General features: G+C 42.8%; 2 protein-coding genes across 4 annotated transcripts in view; one reads left to right on the plus strand and one right to left on the minus strand.

The window, feature by feature from the left end:
• Nucleotides 1–7,458, plus strand: part of EPG5 (ectopic P-granules 5 autophagy tethering factor) — a 70,624-nt gene extending 63,166 nt beyond the window's left edge. Inside the window, exons 38-44 of one of the 3 annotated variants that reach the window (XM_088152966.1) lie at nt 532–741; nt 842–986; nt 1,417–1,659; nt 2,212–2,431; nt 3,788–4,003; nt 5,133–5,247; nt 5,907–7,458. In XM_088152966.1, the coding sequence (XP_088009092.1) occupies nt 532–741; nt 842–986; nt 1,417–1,659; nt 2,212–2,431; nt 3,788–4,003; nt 5,133–5,247; nt 5,907–6,089 (1,332 nt within the window). In that variant the 3' untranslated portion in view covers nt 6,090–7,458. Of the gene's footprint in view, nt 1–531; nt 742–841; nt 987–1,416; nt 1,660–2,211; nt 2,432–3,787; nt 4,004–5,132; nt 5,248–5,906 lie in introns of those variants that run through there. The other 2 variants (XM_088152967.1, XR_015798297.1) reach the window with 2 other exon arrangements.
• A 6,434-nt stretch (nt 7,459–13,892) lies between these two features.
• Nucleotides 13,893–18,041, minus strand: SIGLEC15 (sialic acid binding Ig like lectin 15). The gene is made up of 3 exons (XM_025171648.2): nt 17,990–18,041; nt 15,297–15,680; nt 13,893–14,383 (listed from the first exon to the last, which is right to left on the minus strand). Exons 1-3 carry the CDS (start codon nt 18,039–18,041, stop codon nt 13,995–13,997), a joined length of 825 nt encoding a protein of 274 aa, XP_025027416.2. The 3' UTR covers nt 13,893–13,994.

Below are 18,041 nucleotides of genomic sequence, written 5' to 3' on the forward strand. Positions count from 1 at the left end.
GGCTGCCAGAATTTGTATTAACAGACAGGGGAGCCTGGATTGATTCTCCCAACATCCCTGCAGGGAGGATTTGCTTTAATTGACACTTCTTGTGCACTGTATCATATTGTGTTTCTGTAGGGTCCCTGATATAGCAAAAACTCTAACATCACCCCCTTTGGCTCTAGCTGATAACTGAATAAGTTCCCCCCCCCCCCACTTTGCAAATTTGGGCTGATCTAATGAAGATATGGTCTCTTTGAACCACTGATTGAGTCTTCTTACTGTCTGCATGGATTCTGTTGTGCTTTAAGAAAAAAAGATTACGCCGAAGCAGTTGGTGTATGAGAGATTTCTGCATTTGGGACTTTCTTTAAATGGCATTAAATCCAGAACCTTTTTCTCTTAGGAGCCATTGTGTTAGGAATAGAAACAACCTGTTCTTGACATGACTCACCTAGATGGTCACATTGTCTTTCTTGGATTCGCTTTCTCCAAGTAGGGTGGTAGAGAGCGTCATGAGTGAAATGCCTGTTTTTCTTCTCTCTCCAGCAATCTCCGTTGCTCAACCTCCTCGGCCAGACCAGCTCCCTTCCCTGGCAGCACATCAACATTCTGTCCTATCAGAGCATCCTCAGTTACTTCAATAGCCACTACCCTCCCTCTATCCTTCTGGCCAAGGAACCGGCAGCTGAACTGGTGGTGAAACTCTTGAAGGAGTCTGCTGGCTTCAGCACCTCTTTTGACAGTGGTGGGCACCTTGTAAGTGGGTCCTTTTTTTGTATGATAAACTCTGGCTCCCACCTGGTTCCATTGGAGAACAGAGGGAGGGAGTGCTCTTCATTGTCTGTCTTCTTTCTAGGATGCCAGCCTCAAGTGCCGAGCCTTCATCCGCCAGGTTGTCCACTTCCTTGGCCTTCTGGAGCAAAATGGGACAGTTGCCCCAGCGGTCTTGGAGCAGGAGTTCTCAAAACTGCTGGATGATATTGTCATCTTTAATCCTCCAGGTTGGCTCCAAGAAAATTCTGCTTGATTGGGGTGGAGAGTTGAGCAGAGGGATAGCATTGAGTCAGTGATTTGATTTTGCTCTCTTTGGATATTCAGATTTGCAGCTTGACCAGGTCATCCTTGTCTTTTAGAAAGCCCAGGAATGCACCGCTGATTTTATGCCAAGTGGTGGAGCACCAGCCGAGTTGCCCCATCCCTAGGGTGCATTCTTGTTCTCCTCTATCACTAACATCTGGAGAGTAGTAGTAGTCAGTATCCGCTTTAGACATAGTTGGGAAGGACTACCAAGAAGGTTTATTTCTCAGCACTGGGGAACGATGAAGCTTTATCTCACGACCATTCTAAAGAAGGCCTCTGCTTCATGCAGAACTTGAGCCTGTGATTCAAGAGTCTCCTTAGTTCTCAACAGTTTTTATCTTGTCTTTGCAGACACTGATGCGCAGGTTCGCAGCCTGTCCATAACCAGCCTCTTTGCTGAAGCCCTGATGGTTATGAACAACGCCAGTGTCACCTCGGCAGAATCCCTCCTGGTTTGTCTGTGCCGCTGGATTGACAGCACAATGCATGGATTGGGGGCGATGCCCCTCTTAACAGCCTCTTGCCAGAGTTTGGCATCCGTCCGACACATGGCCATGGCCATGGAGGCTTGTGTCACCGCCTACTTTAACGAAGGTGAGAGAGAAGTCGCCATTCCTGACAGATTGCATGCTGGGGCTTCTGAGCAGATTCTGTCTTTTTTCCTGTGGGCTCAGTGGAAATAGCTGCTTCTTATTTTCCTGATATTATCATCCTTATGTTCACTATCAGTTCTGTTCCTTTGGACAACATCCTGCAGATAAGCTTGTAAAATGTGGAAGGTGAGCCAGGGATATGAGCAGGCCTTTCGTTAGTCGGGCCATGGTGAGCTGAATGATGAAAAATTAAGTGACCACGTTTGCAGGTCTCAAGTACATGTCAAAAGTGTGTGATTCCTTTTGTGGTTCATTGTTTGCCTTACTTAATACCCTCCCATTGATTTTTTTAAAAACGGTTTTCATGTTTTGTGGAAAGTGAGTGAACTTGTTGATTGGTACAAATTTAAGCAGTGCTAAAGAATGGAAGGCAAATGGTTACACAGTTGATTGCTCTGCCTTCTTTATCATTGCCCAGATGGTTTCGTTTAACAGCTTTGCTTTTCCTTTCCTCCTCTTCTCTCCTACCCATCTCCCCCTTTTTTGGATGAAGACCCTCCTCTCAACCAAGATTTGGGCTGGGGACCAATTGTAGCCTCCTTGCAGGTTCCGGAACTCACAGCTGAAGACTTCCTTCAAGAGTCTCTTTCGCTGGGAGGCTACCTAACCCTTTACGTTTACACACTGCAGCAGTTGAATGCTGAGCGGACCCTGGCCAATGAAATGCGAGTGCTCTTAACTTTGAGCAAGTGGTTGGAACAGGTCTATCCCAGGTATATCCGTATATGGCTTAAAACTGCAATATCTGTTGGCAGGATTCTTGACTACTGACCTTCTAAATGCTCACAAAATGCCTTTTGTTCCTTTTGCTGCTTTATCATTTCCACTGAATTTAGTTACAAGCAGTAGCAGAGCTGTACAGGCGTGGTCCCTTCCAACCTCCAAAAGGAAGGCGGCAAAATAATTAAGATTCTAGCAAACCCATTTCCCCCCTTCCTTACTAATTTTACTATGTCATCCTTATTTACTTTGTTCATTTACAAGATTTGTATGCTGCCTCAATCTTAGACTCTAGGTCAGTGTTTCTCAACCTTGACAACTTTAAGATGTGTGGACTTCAACTCCCGGAATTCCCCAGCCAGCCATGCTGGCTAGGGAGTTCTGGGAGTTGAAGTCCACACATCTTAAAGTTGTCCAGGTTGGGAAACACTGACATAGGTGGCTTTCAGCACAATAAAAGTACAAGAAGAAAAACCAAAATACAAATGAAGGACATCATCTAATGGCGGAAACAAGGTATCAGTCATCAAAACAGTACTCTGATAAAGTCACTGAACAGCATCTAACCAGAGCCCTGGATAACATCCCCCTCAAGGGTTAACAGCTCTCCTGTATCAGACATGATGGGACCAGCCTGACTTCAGAGGCCAGACTGTTCCAGAGGGAGGGAGCCATGGCAGAGACCACCTCTGGATCCCTCACCTCCAGAAGGTGGAGACCCACATCATCCCTTCTCGGTCAGGATGGGAAGAGTCAAAGCAGGCAGCCCCAAAGAGACCCAGGGACCCATGCCTTATTGGGCTTTATAGGTAATAACCAGTCCCTTGACTTGCGGCTGGAAGTCATCTGTCAACCAATGCAGGTCTTGCAAGCAAGGAATTATAAAGCTCTAATGGACCACTATGTTTTGCTCCAGCTGTAGCTTTTGTGTGGTGTTCAAAGGGAGCCCATGTAGAATGAATTACAGTAGTCCAGGAACTAGATAAAGTAATGAATGACTGTTAAGCTTCCTGTGATCAATGGCCTCAAAAAATAGAGACCTTAAAAAAAAAAAGGCATCTCTTGACAGTAAATGGGTGGTTGTGCTTGTCTTATGTAAGAGTGGATGCATTTTTGGGTTTGCTTATGTGTTTCTATAACATTTGCCGTTGCAAAGCATGCCAAAAGCTTTGGAAAAGAGTTTGGGCCTGGTGTGGCTGGAATGAAATTGTCCAAGGTTGTATTCTTGACTTTCGATGAAATTTTGCATTGACCTCTTGGAAGCAAGGTCCCCAGCTAATGCAGCTGATACTGGAGAGAGGATGGGTTTCTAATTTGACCATGTCTTTCTGGGTTGCTTCCCTGCCCAGCTCTGCAAAGGAAGAAGCCAAGTTGTTCCTTTGGTGGCACAAAGTTCTGCAGCTCTGCCTCCTCCAAACAGAACAGGAAGATGCCATCTTGATAGAATCAGTCATCCGGATCTTGACATCTCTGCAAGGCCGGCAGAGTCTGCTGGCTGAAGAGAGGCTTACATCTGGAATACTCGGTGCTATTGGGTTGGGCAGGAGGTCTCCTTTATCAAACAGGTAAAAACATGGAAGGAGGACAGAATCTGGCCCTCCCTGGATGTGTTGAAACAGCCACTGAGATTTCATGTCCCCTGAGTGTCTCAGTGCACATATGTACCTTCAGATTGATGGGATGTGCCCAGTGGTACCTTGGCTTGCAAGGTAGACTCTAATCTGCCTATCTTGCCTTGAGGAGAGAGCCTATCTTGCATAGAATAATCTGAGTTTGCTTGGGATAAAAATAGGCTATGGTTGTTCTTGTGACATAATTCACAAACTCTGCTCACAATAACTGATATCATCCTTATCAGCAGGGCATGTGACATGTGACACAGGTTCAATTAAATCTGGTGACTTGGTCTCTGCCTTCTCTATCTGACAAAAAAGCATTATGTGAAAGCTTTGATTGACCAAGACCCTGATAACAGAGGTCAATTTTCTATCTGATCTTACTCTTTAAAATCCACCACTTACCCACTCTCCCATGATCAAATGTACAGATACTTAGGATAATGCTTAGGATAACTTCAGAGACTCAGTGGAAATTAGACTTCAGTCTGTGGAGGCTTAAAAATGTGCAAGTATTTTAGGGCACTAGAATGCACTTTTTCAAAATTAATTCTGCCCACCCTGAATGGGAGCCAGTACATTGCGTCTACCTCCTAGTTGCTGTGAATCACACAGCAGTATGTTGGTTTGCAAGGTGGTTTCTAAAATAGAGATCATGGGTTACATGGAGTAGCTTAAGCATGCTTGGGGTAAAACTGGGCTTTGGGTGTGCTTGTGGCAGACTCACCAAAATGTGCTCAAACTGCCTAGTATTGTCTCCTTATCATTATTGCGGAATGCTTCATTTAATACAGGTAGGGATGTTTGTGTGTGTGTGCATGCGCGCATCTGCCTGTCTTTCCCTTCCTCCACAGATGAAGTAACACCCTTTGACCCCTTTAATGATTTCCTAGCTGAGTAGGATTGTTACTGATGTTATGTCAAGTAATATAGTCATAAAGTTGACTGTAATTCCACAGTTGGGGGAGAAGTTGTGAGGAAAGTGTGTGTGTGTGAGAGAGAGAATGAGCGTGTGTAGAGCCTGTCCCCCCAGTGACCTATTAACCTTGTCTCTTCTCTCTGGCTTTTCTCTTGGAAGGTTCCGTGTCATCGCCCGGAGCATGTCTGCCTTCCTGCTGGTGCAGGTGCCGGTGGAGAATCAAATTCGGCTGAGATCTGGGCTGGAACTGCAGCTCTCTGCCAAAGCTCAACAGGTCCATTGGATTCTTGGTGCTTTCAGTGGTTGGTCTAACCCTGGCTCCTGTGTGGGATTTTATTTAAAGTCAACACTTGTAAGAAACTGTTAAGGCTAAGTTTCTGCAAGAGGCGCTGCGGATACCTTTTTTATTGTCTAGGGGGCAAGTGGAGATCAGGGGCTTCTCATGTGGTGCTGAATTGGAGATTCTAGGTATCAGCCCTTTGGGATAGACTAGGTCAGGAAACAGATATGACAGGAACTGCCGGAACTCTACTTTATAGTTACGGAGTATCATAAACGAATCTTGAAAACCTGACAGTGTTTCTCTTTCCCTCCTTCTTATTACCAAGAGAGTCCAAGCAAATCAATCTTGAGTTTCTTCCTCACCCCCTCCTGTCATTCCGGGCTAAGCTGATGCTTTTGTAACAGTTGCCACATATTTTCTTCAAGGCTATCTCTGTGCTGCTCTACACCAGCAGCCTCAACCAGTGTGGCCAATGTTGCAAGCTTTCTGAGAGTGCTTTGGATTCCCCCAAATCCCGTATTGCTCCTATGTTTTCTGATGTGCCAATGACAGATTGTCAGTTGGAAGTCTGTGTTGCAAGAGAACTCAGAGCAGGAACAACTTGCTTCGTTAATCCATCCACTTGACATGATTTATTTCTGTCCTTGTAGGCACTAAACGCTCTGGACTCTCTGGCTTCAAACAAACAATACGCGGAATACCAGGGGCAGATCTTCCAAGCGTCCCAGTTCATCAAGGATTCTCGCCATTGCCTTTACGATGGGACTAACCTTTTGGCTATCCTCCTCAACACTTTGTACGCAGAAGTGCATTATTTGGATGCTATACGATAATAGAAAGCAAGCGAGGGGGCCCCTGCCTCTTGCTGTAATCATGGATTATATTCAGTTTACAGTCAGCGATAATGTTGCACAAGTGACTGGCATTCCCGAGGCTCCGCTGGTCAAATGAGATGAAAAGAGAGAGAAAGGAAGGATGGAGGCGAAAGAGTTTGAAAATGAGCTTGGACTTCCGTTGCTTTACTTTGAAAGCTGTTGGGAAGCACTGAGCTTGCTGCCAAGGCAAAACCCAGGTCATTCACTGGAGTTTGTGCAGGAGAACGTTGAGGTGCATCAAGGCAAGGTCTATAAGGGTCAACAGTGCCCATTTCTGACAACACTATCTTTGACTGCATTTTCGTTTGCACCTTTTCAGCTGAACTTTGCTCTTGTGCCATCCTCCTCTTCTTTCTCCTCATCCTCTCCCCCCCCCTTTTTTTTGAATGGGAAATTTGTGGGCCTGTTTCCATATCCGAATGTTGGATTGTTCTTGACTTCCTGCTTTTCTTAATTCGTTTCCATCTCTACCTGACTTGAATGTTTGTCATCGTTGGGATGTTAAAATTAGGATCCGTCTGTTGACTAAATCTGAGACTGTTTTGCCCTGTCTACAATGCTGGATTTATCTGTTGAAGGATATTAGGAAGGGATACATTCTGTGAGTCTCAAAATTGATTTTGTTATCATCTCCTTGGAATAAATCACTTGTTCTCCTGATGACTCAGTTACTGTGAAATACAGTGAACAACAATATTTTCAACAGCACGGAGAGTATATAACTTGATTAATTATAGGGGTGCCCTTAAGAGAATTTAATTTAGAACAATATAGATTTCTTGCAATGATACCTTTTGGGAAAGATAACCAGTTTCACAGAATTCTTCTTGCCTGTGGCTGGATGCTTTACTTTTAAAACATGCCATCGGGTTGAATCATTTTTGTTTCTCTTTGCAATCTGACACAATTAATTTGCATTAAACCCATCATTACTCCCAGTAAGTTAAACTGGGATGACTGAAGCTAGAGCCCTACGTAGCTTTAGTCTGTAGTAAGCAGGTTCTTACAGAAAACCACTGGATGTTTGTAGTTGTCATAGGAATAAGGGCACTAGTTCTATGGGAGAAGATATACTGTTCCCTGTCTTGCTCTAGAACTTGTCCCAATATAACCCTCCAGTATATTTTTCTCTGATCACTGTTGGGTCACCCAGTTTATTTTGGTACAATCAGCCACACTTACACACCCACTTAGAGGCAATCTACTATTTAATTGGCGCAGAGGCTCATTTTGTTTCAGGAGGCTTCAACTATTAGAGCAGTGTTTCTCAAGCTTGGCAGGTTGAAGATGCGTGGGCTGGGGAATTCTGGGAGTTGAAGTCCACACATCTTCAAGTTGCCAAGCTTGAGAAACACTGTATTAGAGAGCACCACAAGAGAATGAAAGCAATGGTGTTGCTTTGCTTAGCATGCCCTTGTGATCATTTCATCCATTTGAACAGGTAGTGTCAAATGCACTGTGCATTGCTTGCCTAGGGAGTCTTTTTTTCCCTTTTAATTTAAAACCCTTTTCTTTCTGAGCTCATCAGTAAAATTGAGAGTGTGTTTCTTTTTGAAAATGTAATTGCATTTTCACACCTTTAGTTCCACTTAGCAGATGAGGTTTTCTGCCTAACAGCCTGTTCTGATTCATCTGTGTCTTACGCTGGCAAATAACGTTGTAGTGTTAGTGATTGCCTTCAGCTAATTATTGCAGAATTAGTCGCTTTTCTCTTTTTCGTCCTGCCAAATTAATGCAGATCAGCTCTTTGCAGCAGCATCTTCGGAACAAGGAGGTAGATTCCAGATGGATATGTTCTGTTGTCCCTTTGGTACATTGATCAAAACAGTAATGTGAATAGAGGGGAAAGCATTTAATGTTTCAAAGGATCTTTCTACAGACCTCACAAGTGGGGGAAAGTGTGGCTTTTCTTTTTGAGAGACCCATGCAAAAAGGCATCTTCTCTAATGTTTCTTTTATCTGGCACAGTGTTTATGATTTTAAGAACAAATCTGTGGAAGTGCAGACTATGTGTGTGTGCATGATAATTTGGGATATGGTTTGTACAGAATGTGTGTTTAAAATGGTCACTCCTTATCAGGACCATGTGAAATAAATGCTGAGAAGCACCAAACTGAACAGAGACTTCTTTGTCCATGATTTGACACTTGTCACTTTCGTACCAGTGCATGTAGACATACGTGTATTTATTCGCTGCATTCGTCTCCTTGTTTTCCTCTGAGAGGTCGGAGTGATGTTCACAGCAAGGTGTGGGTATGTGATCTTCCCCATCATAACAGCAATAACCCTGTGAAGTGGGTTTGAGCGAGAGGGACTGGCCCAAAGTCACCCAGTGGGCTCCATGATGAAACACCCTGGTCGGAGTCCAACACGTTAACCATTACACTACAGTAATTTGCAATACCCTCAGAGAGAGTTGGAGGAAGTATAGATAACACCTTGGTGAGGTCATCAGAACTTGCTTAGCAGCAGCTGGGAACAACCACAATCAAAAAATAGGGTGAGCATGCAGTCTTGTTCAAGGCAACATGCAGTCAACACCAAGGCATTATGGCCGCTAAGTTAATGTTTCTGGGGCTCCATTAAAATCTTTGGGCTAGGAAGAAGATGTTTGCAAGATGTCAAGGGCAGACATGAGCAGAGGTCGCTCACATCCTTTGATGGTTGGTGGCCATCAAAGACTCCACTGGATATGTTCAGCAAATGAAGTACTTTTATCCATTCTGTTTTTTTGGCAGTCCAGAATCTTTTCCACCAAATGGATGAATCTTAGACATCCATGATGTTAGACTGTGCTCCTGTTATTTATTTTTTTTTAAGCTTATAAAATAGCAATAGCTTAGGAGGGGGTCCAGGAGGTTCTGTAAAGCCACTGGTACCAAAGGAAGGGATGAGTGAAAATGTCACATCCCTTCCTGTTCTCCTCAGGCTGAGGTGGTAGGGAAAGGTTCAATGCACTGGAGTTGGACGGCCAATAAATTTAAATAATAATAATTATAAATGCAGAGCTTTGGCAAGCTGGTCCAAAAAGCATACAAGCATATGGGATATGAAGTTTTACAACTGCAAATATATGTATGTAACCCGCCTGTAGATGTAGATCTTCCTCAGGCCCAGTGCTCTGTGACTCTTACTATTTGAGATAAAGAAAGGTCTATGACCCAACATCCCTTCAGAATCCAGGTGAATAACCTATTATTCCCATATGCCTGGCCTGGGCAGTAAATCACAATCTATTGTTTAACAACCCTTTGGTGAGGTGATTTGATTTTTTTGGTCGCCTCTGTAAATTGTGTTCATGCCACAAAGATCTAGTGACTGCGTTTGTGGAAGATGGGAAACTCAGTTGTAACTTAAGCTGTTTTTTGTGGCTTAGCGGCAAACTCACATTCCAGGAAGCACAATTAGAACTAACTTTAGAGCACAGATTGTTCACCTGGGGTTGCTGGGGGGTCTGTGGATAGACTGTGAACTTGGATGGGGAAAAAATACAGCTTTATTTTCATTAACCTCTAATGGAAAATTAGCTTGTTATTGATTTAATAGATTCATAAAGTATTACATATTTGTTATTTTTTGATAACTGAATTTGAGCTCAGTTGGTTTCCTTTATAATATAATCTATATTTAAGCATTTTATTTTATATGTTTAAATATATTTTTCTGAGAAGGGATCTATAAATATCACCAGACTCTGAAAGAGGTCTATGGCCCCAAAAAGTTAAGAACCTTGTTTTAAAGGCAAGACAAAGCTAAGGTAAGAATTCCTGTCTCTAGAAAGTTCTAAATGTAACCTTTAGCATCTGCAACTGGCACTGAGGATAATAACTTCAATCTAGAAAGCTGCTCCCAGTCAGTTAGAAACTTCCTTCTTGTCTTGATGTCCTCTAGGGAGGCTGGGCTACAACTCCCATCATCTCCACCATAGCAGAAGATCGGAGTGGTGGTCCAACTCATCAGGTTAGGGAAAGCTGATAAAATGCTAAGTTAGATGGACCATTGATTGGACTAAGTCAAAGTTATATTGAAGTTTATAACATTCAAGTACCCTGTACAAGCAATCCAGGTAGAGTAAAGCTGGTGATTTTAGGATGTGTCGAACTGCATGTTTTCATCATCCCCCAACCAGACTGGATGGAGAGCACCACATTGAGAAATGTAAGATAATGATGTCTAGTCCACAATTGGATGTATCTACTGTAAGAAGTTCTCCAGAACATAATTACCAGTAATTCCATTATTGGCACCCATGTCGAATGTTTTAACCACTGAGTTCTTATCACAAACGTATGTGACAGTTGCAGATTGAATGGGGCCTTTACTTTCTTGGATAAAAGAGAGAGAGTCACAGATTGGATCTTTAACAAGTGTGTGTTACTCTAAATTCTGGAGACAGACTTTGACTTATGGAGTTGATTCCCCGATTGAAGTTTTCATATGGAGATTCTTGCCGTGGTTGTCTGTGAACGAAAACATCCACGTTAGTAGAGTATGTGCAAGATAAGCTTCATATATTTCCAGTTCACAGTTTAAAGATAAATGAAGGTAAAAAATGAAAGGGCACCATCAAGACAATCTCCCATTGATTTCCCTCCCCATCCCTTATTCTTAGGTCTCATTGATTTCAATTGGAGAGAATTAACCAGATGCTTAACTTTCCAATGGAAATAGACACCCAACTTGTTTCCATTCTGCAAGAAACGTTCAGGCCATATTGCTTCTGAATCTTTCAGATCATTGTATTTTAACATAGAACCTTACTTATAACAATCCAAACTGCTCCATTTCCATGATGTGCTCTAATCTAGGCTCCCTCAATATGGCACATGCCAGTTAGCTGGGAAAGTATGACTTCTGAAGCCCCTGTGATTGTTGACAATGTTCTAAGTGTTGCACTAAAGCTGGACAGTCTTACTTTAGGGAAGGTAGATTCCACCCTTTTAAAGTCTTGGAGACAAATTGTTCAAAGAGTTGAGAACATTTGGGAAGAAGCACCAGTGAGCTCACTCCAGTTTCATCTCCTGAAAGCAATTTTTGTTTCCAAATCTCACAAAACCTGGTTTGATTAGAGTAGAACTGAAGGAATTATTCTCATGATAGCGTGAACATGCTGTTCCCTCATCCCTCTTTCAACTCTCTGATCTGATTTGTTTCCAGAGATGGTATCTAACTTTTGTATAACAACAGCTGCTACCCTTTGGGATTCTTGACTGAGATTCTACAAACATCTTCAGGCAGGGTTTATAAACGGACGTCTTGATGTCTCATTCAAGGTCTGCCTACCTCCAGCATGAAGCTCTCCAATTAATCCCACTCAACATGCCCAGGAGACATGGATGATAGCACTGTAGTCAGTTAACATCTAGAGAGACCATAAATCCTTCATCCATTATCTAGGGCAGCTAAAATTCCTTCTGCGGTTTGCAAGCTTCCCACTTTTTGCTATGGGGGACTATGTGATGCTTTAAAATGTAAAATTGTAACATTAAAATGTAAAATTTAAACATAAATTAAAATAACAGGTGTTATTCTCTAGGAGATTGTGACCAAGCAGATGATGCAAAAAATTTCTGCTCTCTTTTCTGCTCTTTTAGAAAGGAACTATGATTCACTGTTTCCCAAGTTAGATGCCTCAGTTATGCTGATCTTTCTGCTTCCTGAAGAAATGGATTTCATTAGTAACCCTGCAGAAAGCCCCAAGTTGCTTGCTGAGGAGGAAATGGAAATTAGTGTCCTCTTCTGGATCTTTTGCCCCTCCGCCCCTTTTCTCCTCTGACAACACCAGAACTGATTTCCCATTGTCCACTTTTTGTTTATTGTGATCCATCAGTGACATGTAAATCCCAAACCATAAATAACGCAGCTCACAATGGTAGAATGGGGTTAACAGGGCAGCCACGTGGATGCTTATAGACAGTAGTAGCTTTGCAGTAAAGAATGTCCTTCAAGATCAGCCGTAGTCTGACCTCCTAGAAGGAAAACCCTTTTATTTCATGAATGATTGATCCAGCTGTTCTGCTGCACCCTAATTTTGAATCTGCTATTCTAGAACCTTCTGACAAATTGTTTTATTGTATTAGCTCACAGAGTTCATTGACCAGTTTTGAGTTACCAAGAATTAGGTTCAGATTTTGCCTTTTAAGTAGACTTTGGCCTCATTCCAAGAACCAGGTGCACCAATTTTGTATGTCATATCATATGGGATCAAGGTGGCTAGCTGACCATTCTTTAAGATCTAGCTGTGGGCTGCATCCTGTGGGCTGAAGTATCAGCCCTGTCCAACAGAAGTTCTACAGAGTAAACCTTTCCCTTTTCCTTCTGACTTTCATGAAAGCCATTGGCAGATTTGGGAAGCTGCCATGAGATCCATAATTTCTAGAAATATGCTTATATTTAACAAGACACGAGAGATTCTTACCGTGAAAAGCTGGTTAGGACCATAAAGTTATCTGTAATGCAAAAGGTAAGAAAACTAATGGAAAACGTGCATGAGTTTCTTGCTGAACTATCCCCAGATGCTCCAGAGCAATCATACTGAAAAGGCTGAAGTGGCCCAGGTCCCTGATAAGCTAGGTAGTAAACCCTTGACTTGTGCATCTTACTTCAGGTTCCATATGGAAGGTGATAGGCTTCAGGGCCACATCATTTAAAGGTTCTTCTCACTTTAAAAACTAGAAATTGAGACAATGGGCTATAGCTGAGCCTCCTTTCTGATATGCTGGTTTTCTTCTTTGAAAGATCATGCTGATTTAAGTTTGGAAATAAAGCTGAAGCACCTAGGCTTGGCTGAGATATTTTGCAGCTGAAAAGAGGATGCTTCTACTTGAGCAATAGATGAATCCTTCTTCAACCCAGGGATAGGACTTTATTCGTTAGGGGGTACACGACCACCCTAGTTTTCCAATAGTTTGCCATTGTTGGCCACACCTCAATATCAGCATCAGATAATTGAAACATTCATATATTGACCGTTTTCACCCAACACAGTTAAGCTGGGTTTGCTCAATACACTGAACTGCCAACCAAATAGATTGCATTCACACAAAACACCATTCCAGAAAAGAACAAAGGTTAAAATTAACCAAGCTTAGCATGTTGAGTGAATTGCAAGTGACCTGTGAGAACTGACCGTGCAAACCTTTGATCCTGTGTGTAAGCCACAGTTCATAAACGTCAACAGTTTTTACACCACGCTAAGCCAAACAAACCAGATTGTGGTTTAGGTGGTGTCTAAAGCCAGGCATGCTGCCTTTTACTGACAATACTCTCTCTGGATTCATGCAAGATGTCAACTATAGTTTGCTATACACCCTCTCCTTGTTTAGTGACTGCGTTCCATTCAAATGACTTGGTCATTAAGCAAAATGGTCACTAAGCGAACATGTGACTGAGAGAGAAATGCTGCAAAGATCACTGGTTGCTGCCATCTCATTCAGATAAAGTTCTCTTGTACAGTATTCTGTGCCTGACCTGCTTTTCCCCCCTTTTTTGCCCTCTCACAGGGTGGAGAGATTGCTTGAACAAGCTATCTCTTCCTGAGTGGCTTTTCTGCACAGGCTTCCCACCCCAAGTTAAGCTCAGCTCTGACCTTGCTGCTGCCTGAAACTGACCAGACCTTAATCAGTTTCACACTGAAGGCTTTTGTTGTCAGGTAGGTGAAATTTAGTGGTAAGTGCCCACATTGGCTGGAAAATAATTTTTTATTACCGTCATATTTGTGAATGGTTGCTAAATGAGGTAGTCGCTAAACGAGGAGTGGCTGTACTACAGTTTACTGAATCAACCACAACTGGGGGGGTTTATGCAACACACTAAGCCAGGATCAAGCAACCCACATTGTGATGTAGCTTGGAGGCCCAGCTATCACCAGCCTTTAAATGAATGATACGTACCTCCCTTGCAAACAGCCCCAATCCCCAAGATCACCACCAGGACCAGCAACTTAATCCCCAAGGCGACAAACAAGAGAATCATGATCCAGGAGCCATTGCCAGCTTTGAACCTGTAGAAGTAGACCGTCCCTTCAGCTCTGCCGTGGCTGTTCATAGCCATACAGGTGTATTTTCCATCGTGAGTCAGGTGTGGAAGCTCCTTGGTTATCTGGTGAGTTGTGCTGGAAACTGAGGTGGCATTTCCAGACAGGGGACCAGCCCACGTCAGGGAGGGCAGGGGTTCACCTTCCGCCGTGCACGTGGCATGGAAGTCGTGGTTCTGGCCAGCCTGGACAGAGATATTTATAATCCTCGGGGCAGCTGCAGAAAATTCAAAAATAGGAACAAATTATTACTCAGGGTATATCATTTGTAATACGGTCCTCCTCTTCCTTCATAGCGGTTTTTTCCAAACTTGGCAACTTTAAGACGTGTGGACTTCAACTCCCAGAATTCTGGGATGGGGAATTCTGGGAGTTGAGGTCCACACGTCTTAAAGTTGCCAAGTTTGAAAAACACTGCTTTATAGCTTTTAAAATTATGTAGCAAAGTTTGAATGTAGGCTAAATTTGTAGTCTCTGCACATTACCTGCTCCTAATTCAGACATTGCACCAAGCCACAGGTTGTTTTAAATATGATTTGTTGAGGAAACCAGAATGGAATGAAATAAGCTTGCTTTGCTGTAGTTTATTGACTATGCTAGAAATGGCTGGGTTCGTGCAATACACCAAGCCACAAACAGAGCAGCCACTTTATAGTTTAGCAGCTTCTGTAAACTTGGTCAAGATGGCTTCAAAAGGTAACCTGAAAACTGGGCTCTGGGCCAATTGCTCTGGAGGGGCAATTCACCTCATTGCCCAGGAACAGGAGAAGCAAGTGGACTTCAAGACACCCTTTCCAGCCTCTTTGCTGCTCATACATGCTAGCTGCATTCACACAACATCTTTAATCAAGGCACAACAAAATAAGCTTGGCTTGTTTTAATCTGGGTTGACCTTTCTCCCTTTCACTTAGCATGCTGCAGCTTAGCCCTTTTGATAAGATTACAGTCCAGTTGTTTAATTCCAGAATGAGGCCAAGTTATGGGAGCAGGAATAGGCAGCAATTGCATGAAGGCACTGGAGGATCGCTGGAGTCTTGAGAATGGGGTGGGCTTGGGTGTCTCCTTTTCCTGGCCTCTGTTCTTAGTTCTGTTTGCAGATACCCTCCTCAATGAGTTTCACATCTTCTCACCTATGAGGCGGAGATGGATCCCAACCCGGCTCTCGTATTTGTCATGGAAATCCCCTGAGAATTCAACCCGGCAGAAATATCGGTTGCTATCGTTCCAGCTCAGATTGTCGATTTGGAGTGAGAGGTTGTTCTGCCTCGGATTTCCCAAGAGTCGGTATCTGTTCTTCGAGCCAACGGTAGTTCTGCAGAGGTCACTTGAGCTGTGGGTGACGCACTTGAAAACCACCGATCCGTTGAAAGGCTCTTTCACACGCCAAATGGCGGTCAAGGCCTTGTCGTACATGTTGTGGGGATGAGTGAAAGTGCAGGGCAGGGCCACAGACTTGCCAACCTCACCGATGACCTCTGATGGGACGTGCATGGACCACCCTTTTGAAGATATACCTAGGAACAAAGCAAGAGGTGAGGTCCTTCCTTCACCAAGAAAACAGTACACTTGGTACATCATGCATTGGTCTACTTAAATTTCGAGAGTCAGTTAATTGAATTTCTAGTTCACCTGCTTTAAAAAAATAAGTCAGAGAACAGAGCTGGGAGAAATGTCAGCTCAGGGCCACTGCTGGTAAGTATTGGGATAAATGAATTAAAGTCTTGGTACAGCAGAGGTGCACTCAATCTGAAACCCCTGTAACCTCAAATGCTTTGGGCATTTCCAAAAGTTATTTCCAAACTCTCGTTTTTTTAACTTGACAGCATGAGAAAATCATGAGTGTGTGTAAATATGCTGCCTGTACTTCCTAATTGGTGGGATGCAGGAAACAGTAAATGGTCTTGCAAGGTTCATCTCTAGATGAGAAGTTAGTCTATGAAACCCCCAGTTCAGAAGGCCATTTTCTTGCATTAGAGATCAAGTTTGCATGGAACAGCATGAGCGTCTTGGGGTTGATGACACTTGGCCAGCCAAACTGTGCCTAAACTGGCTGGTATTGTGTCTTTCCCATTAGTAGAGAACGTCGCATGTGATACAAATACTAAGGCTGTAAACTAGTCCACATCTTCTTCTCTATCTTACTAAAAAAGATAACGTGAGGGCCTCCGTTGATCAAAACTGAGGTTAGGGTGAACAAAAAACAAATGTTATGCCCAAACAAATGAACAATATCATGGCTTACTGTGACATCCTAGTCCTTACGCTATGCTTTGAAACTGTGTTTTCTACAACACACCTAATCTGAATAGCTTCTCTAGCATTTTGTGTGAATCTAGGCCCTCAGTTAGATGGACCAGTGAGAAGGCTTGGTGTAAGATAGATAGATAGATAGATAGATAGATAGATAGATAGATAGATAGATAGATAGATAGATAGATAGATAAATAGATAAATAGATAAATAGATAAATAGATAAATAGATAAATAGATAAATAGATAATTTATTTAATACTAAGCAGAGCAATTTATGTGCTCGTGCATACACACACAATTTATCCCAATGTGTGTGCATGTGTGTATATGTACAATTTATCCCAATATATTTACTGATGAGCTCCAATTCAAGACAACTTCAACCAAGGAGCTGGTATCAACTCTGAGTTGAGAGGCGCACAGTTCACTCTGCTTTTCCTCTGAAGGACCCAGATAAGGATTTACATCTTCCCATATCCTTTCAAATCTGTAATGAGGAAACTGAAGCATTTGTTTGTCCCTCTTGCTCTCCTTTCCCCAATGTAGTTCTATTATGTTGGTTTTATTTTTTATTTTGCCTTCAAAGAAAAATGATATTTACAGTATACCTTCTGCTGCTGTGGATTGAAAGGTGGAATCAGTAGGTCTTGGTGCAGGTAGGAAGTGGGTGGGTGTGAAAATACTTCTAACAAGGCTCCAGATTTTCCAATTTACGTAATCCTGCTCCCAAGTCAGCATTTATAAAGATGCTTTGGATCAGTGATCAACAGCACAGTGCAATGGGTGCACTTCCCTATTCCATTTTTCAAAGCTTTGGTTACTTTCAGTTAAGATGGATCCCAACGCATTTTGGTGGCTTACATGGCCAATAGAACCCGTTCTTTTTCAGTTTTGAAAATGGCACTCCAGATAACAATCAGGATGCAGGAACAAATCAAACCTACTTATAAAATAGTATGAGAAGTGTGGAAGTGCAAAACAAAAGTGCCAGGTCTTCACAATTATAAGAGATTTTTAGAAAAAGGGGTGATTTCTGGGGATGGCAGACATTGGCCAGAGCTTCACATGTTTCAAAGGAGAGGATGCAAAAAAGAAAAATTTTGCAGACAAAGGACTTGCTAGAAACACTCCTTTGATCCTTTCATTTCACACTTTGCAGTTTTGGGTGCCCACATAAAGGTGGAACATGCAACTGTAATAAATCATGATCTGTTCCAGATCTGGATCGGCAATTCCAGAACACGGAAAATGTTTAAATTAGCTGGAGGGAGGAGAATGAGATGGAAATACTTGGCAGCCTTCCCCTTCCCTGGAGTAAAATGCACACAGTTGCAAGGCAAAGTGTAAGATACTCAGACTGCTGCATCTCTTGCAAATGTTCACCCAGAGAAACTCGGCAACAAACAGCCTTGAGGGCCATTTGGTAACTCAATGATTCTGTCTTGGGCAGAGTTAGCCAGTTCAGGGATTTTAGGTCAAGACAAACAACTCTTTCCTTTTCTCTCTTTGCATCCTCAGGTGCTTTGAAAGTCTCTGCCCAAGAGAAGACACGTTGACCACACAGACTTACCTTTGTCAAAGAGGCAAAGCAGACATGTGAGAAAGAACTGACAGCTTTCCAT

This window comes from Python bivittatus, unplaced genomic scaffold (assembly GCF_059951505.1).
Source record: "Python bivittatus isolate LINGU-HERP-01145 unplaced genomic scaffold, Pbiv_v1 ctg000570_np1212, whole genome shotgun sequence".
NCBI lineage: Eukaryota > Metazoa > Chordata > Lepidosauria > Squamata > Pythonidae > Python > Python bivittatus.

Bases quoted from the DNA above. Each gene is read 5' to 3' on its own strand.
- SIGLEC15 (XM_025171648.2), bottom strand. From the start codon at position 18,041: ATGGAAAGCTGTCAGTTCTTTCTCACATGTCTGCTTTGCCTCTTTGAC. The intron at 15,681-17,989 runs GTAAGTCTGTGT...CTTTGTTCCTAG, and splicing joins GCTTTGCCTCTTTGACAAAG to GTATATCTTCAAAAGGGTGG. The intron at 14,384-15,296 runs GTGAGAAGATGT...AATTTTCTGCAG, and splicing joins GATCCATCTCCGCCTCATAG to CTGCCCCGAGGATTATAAAT.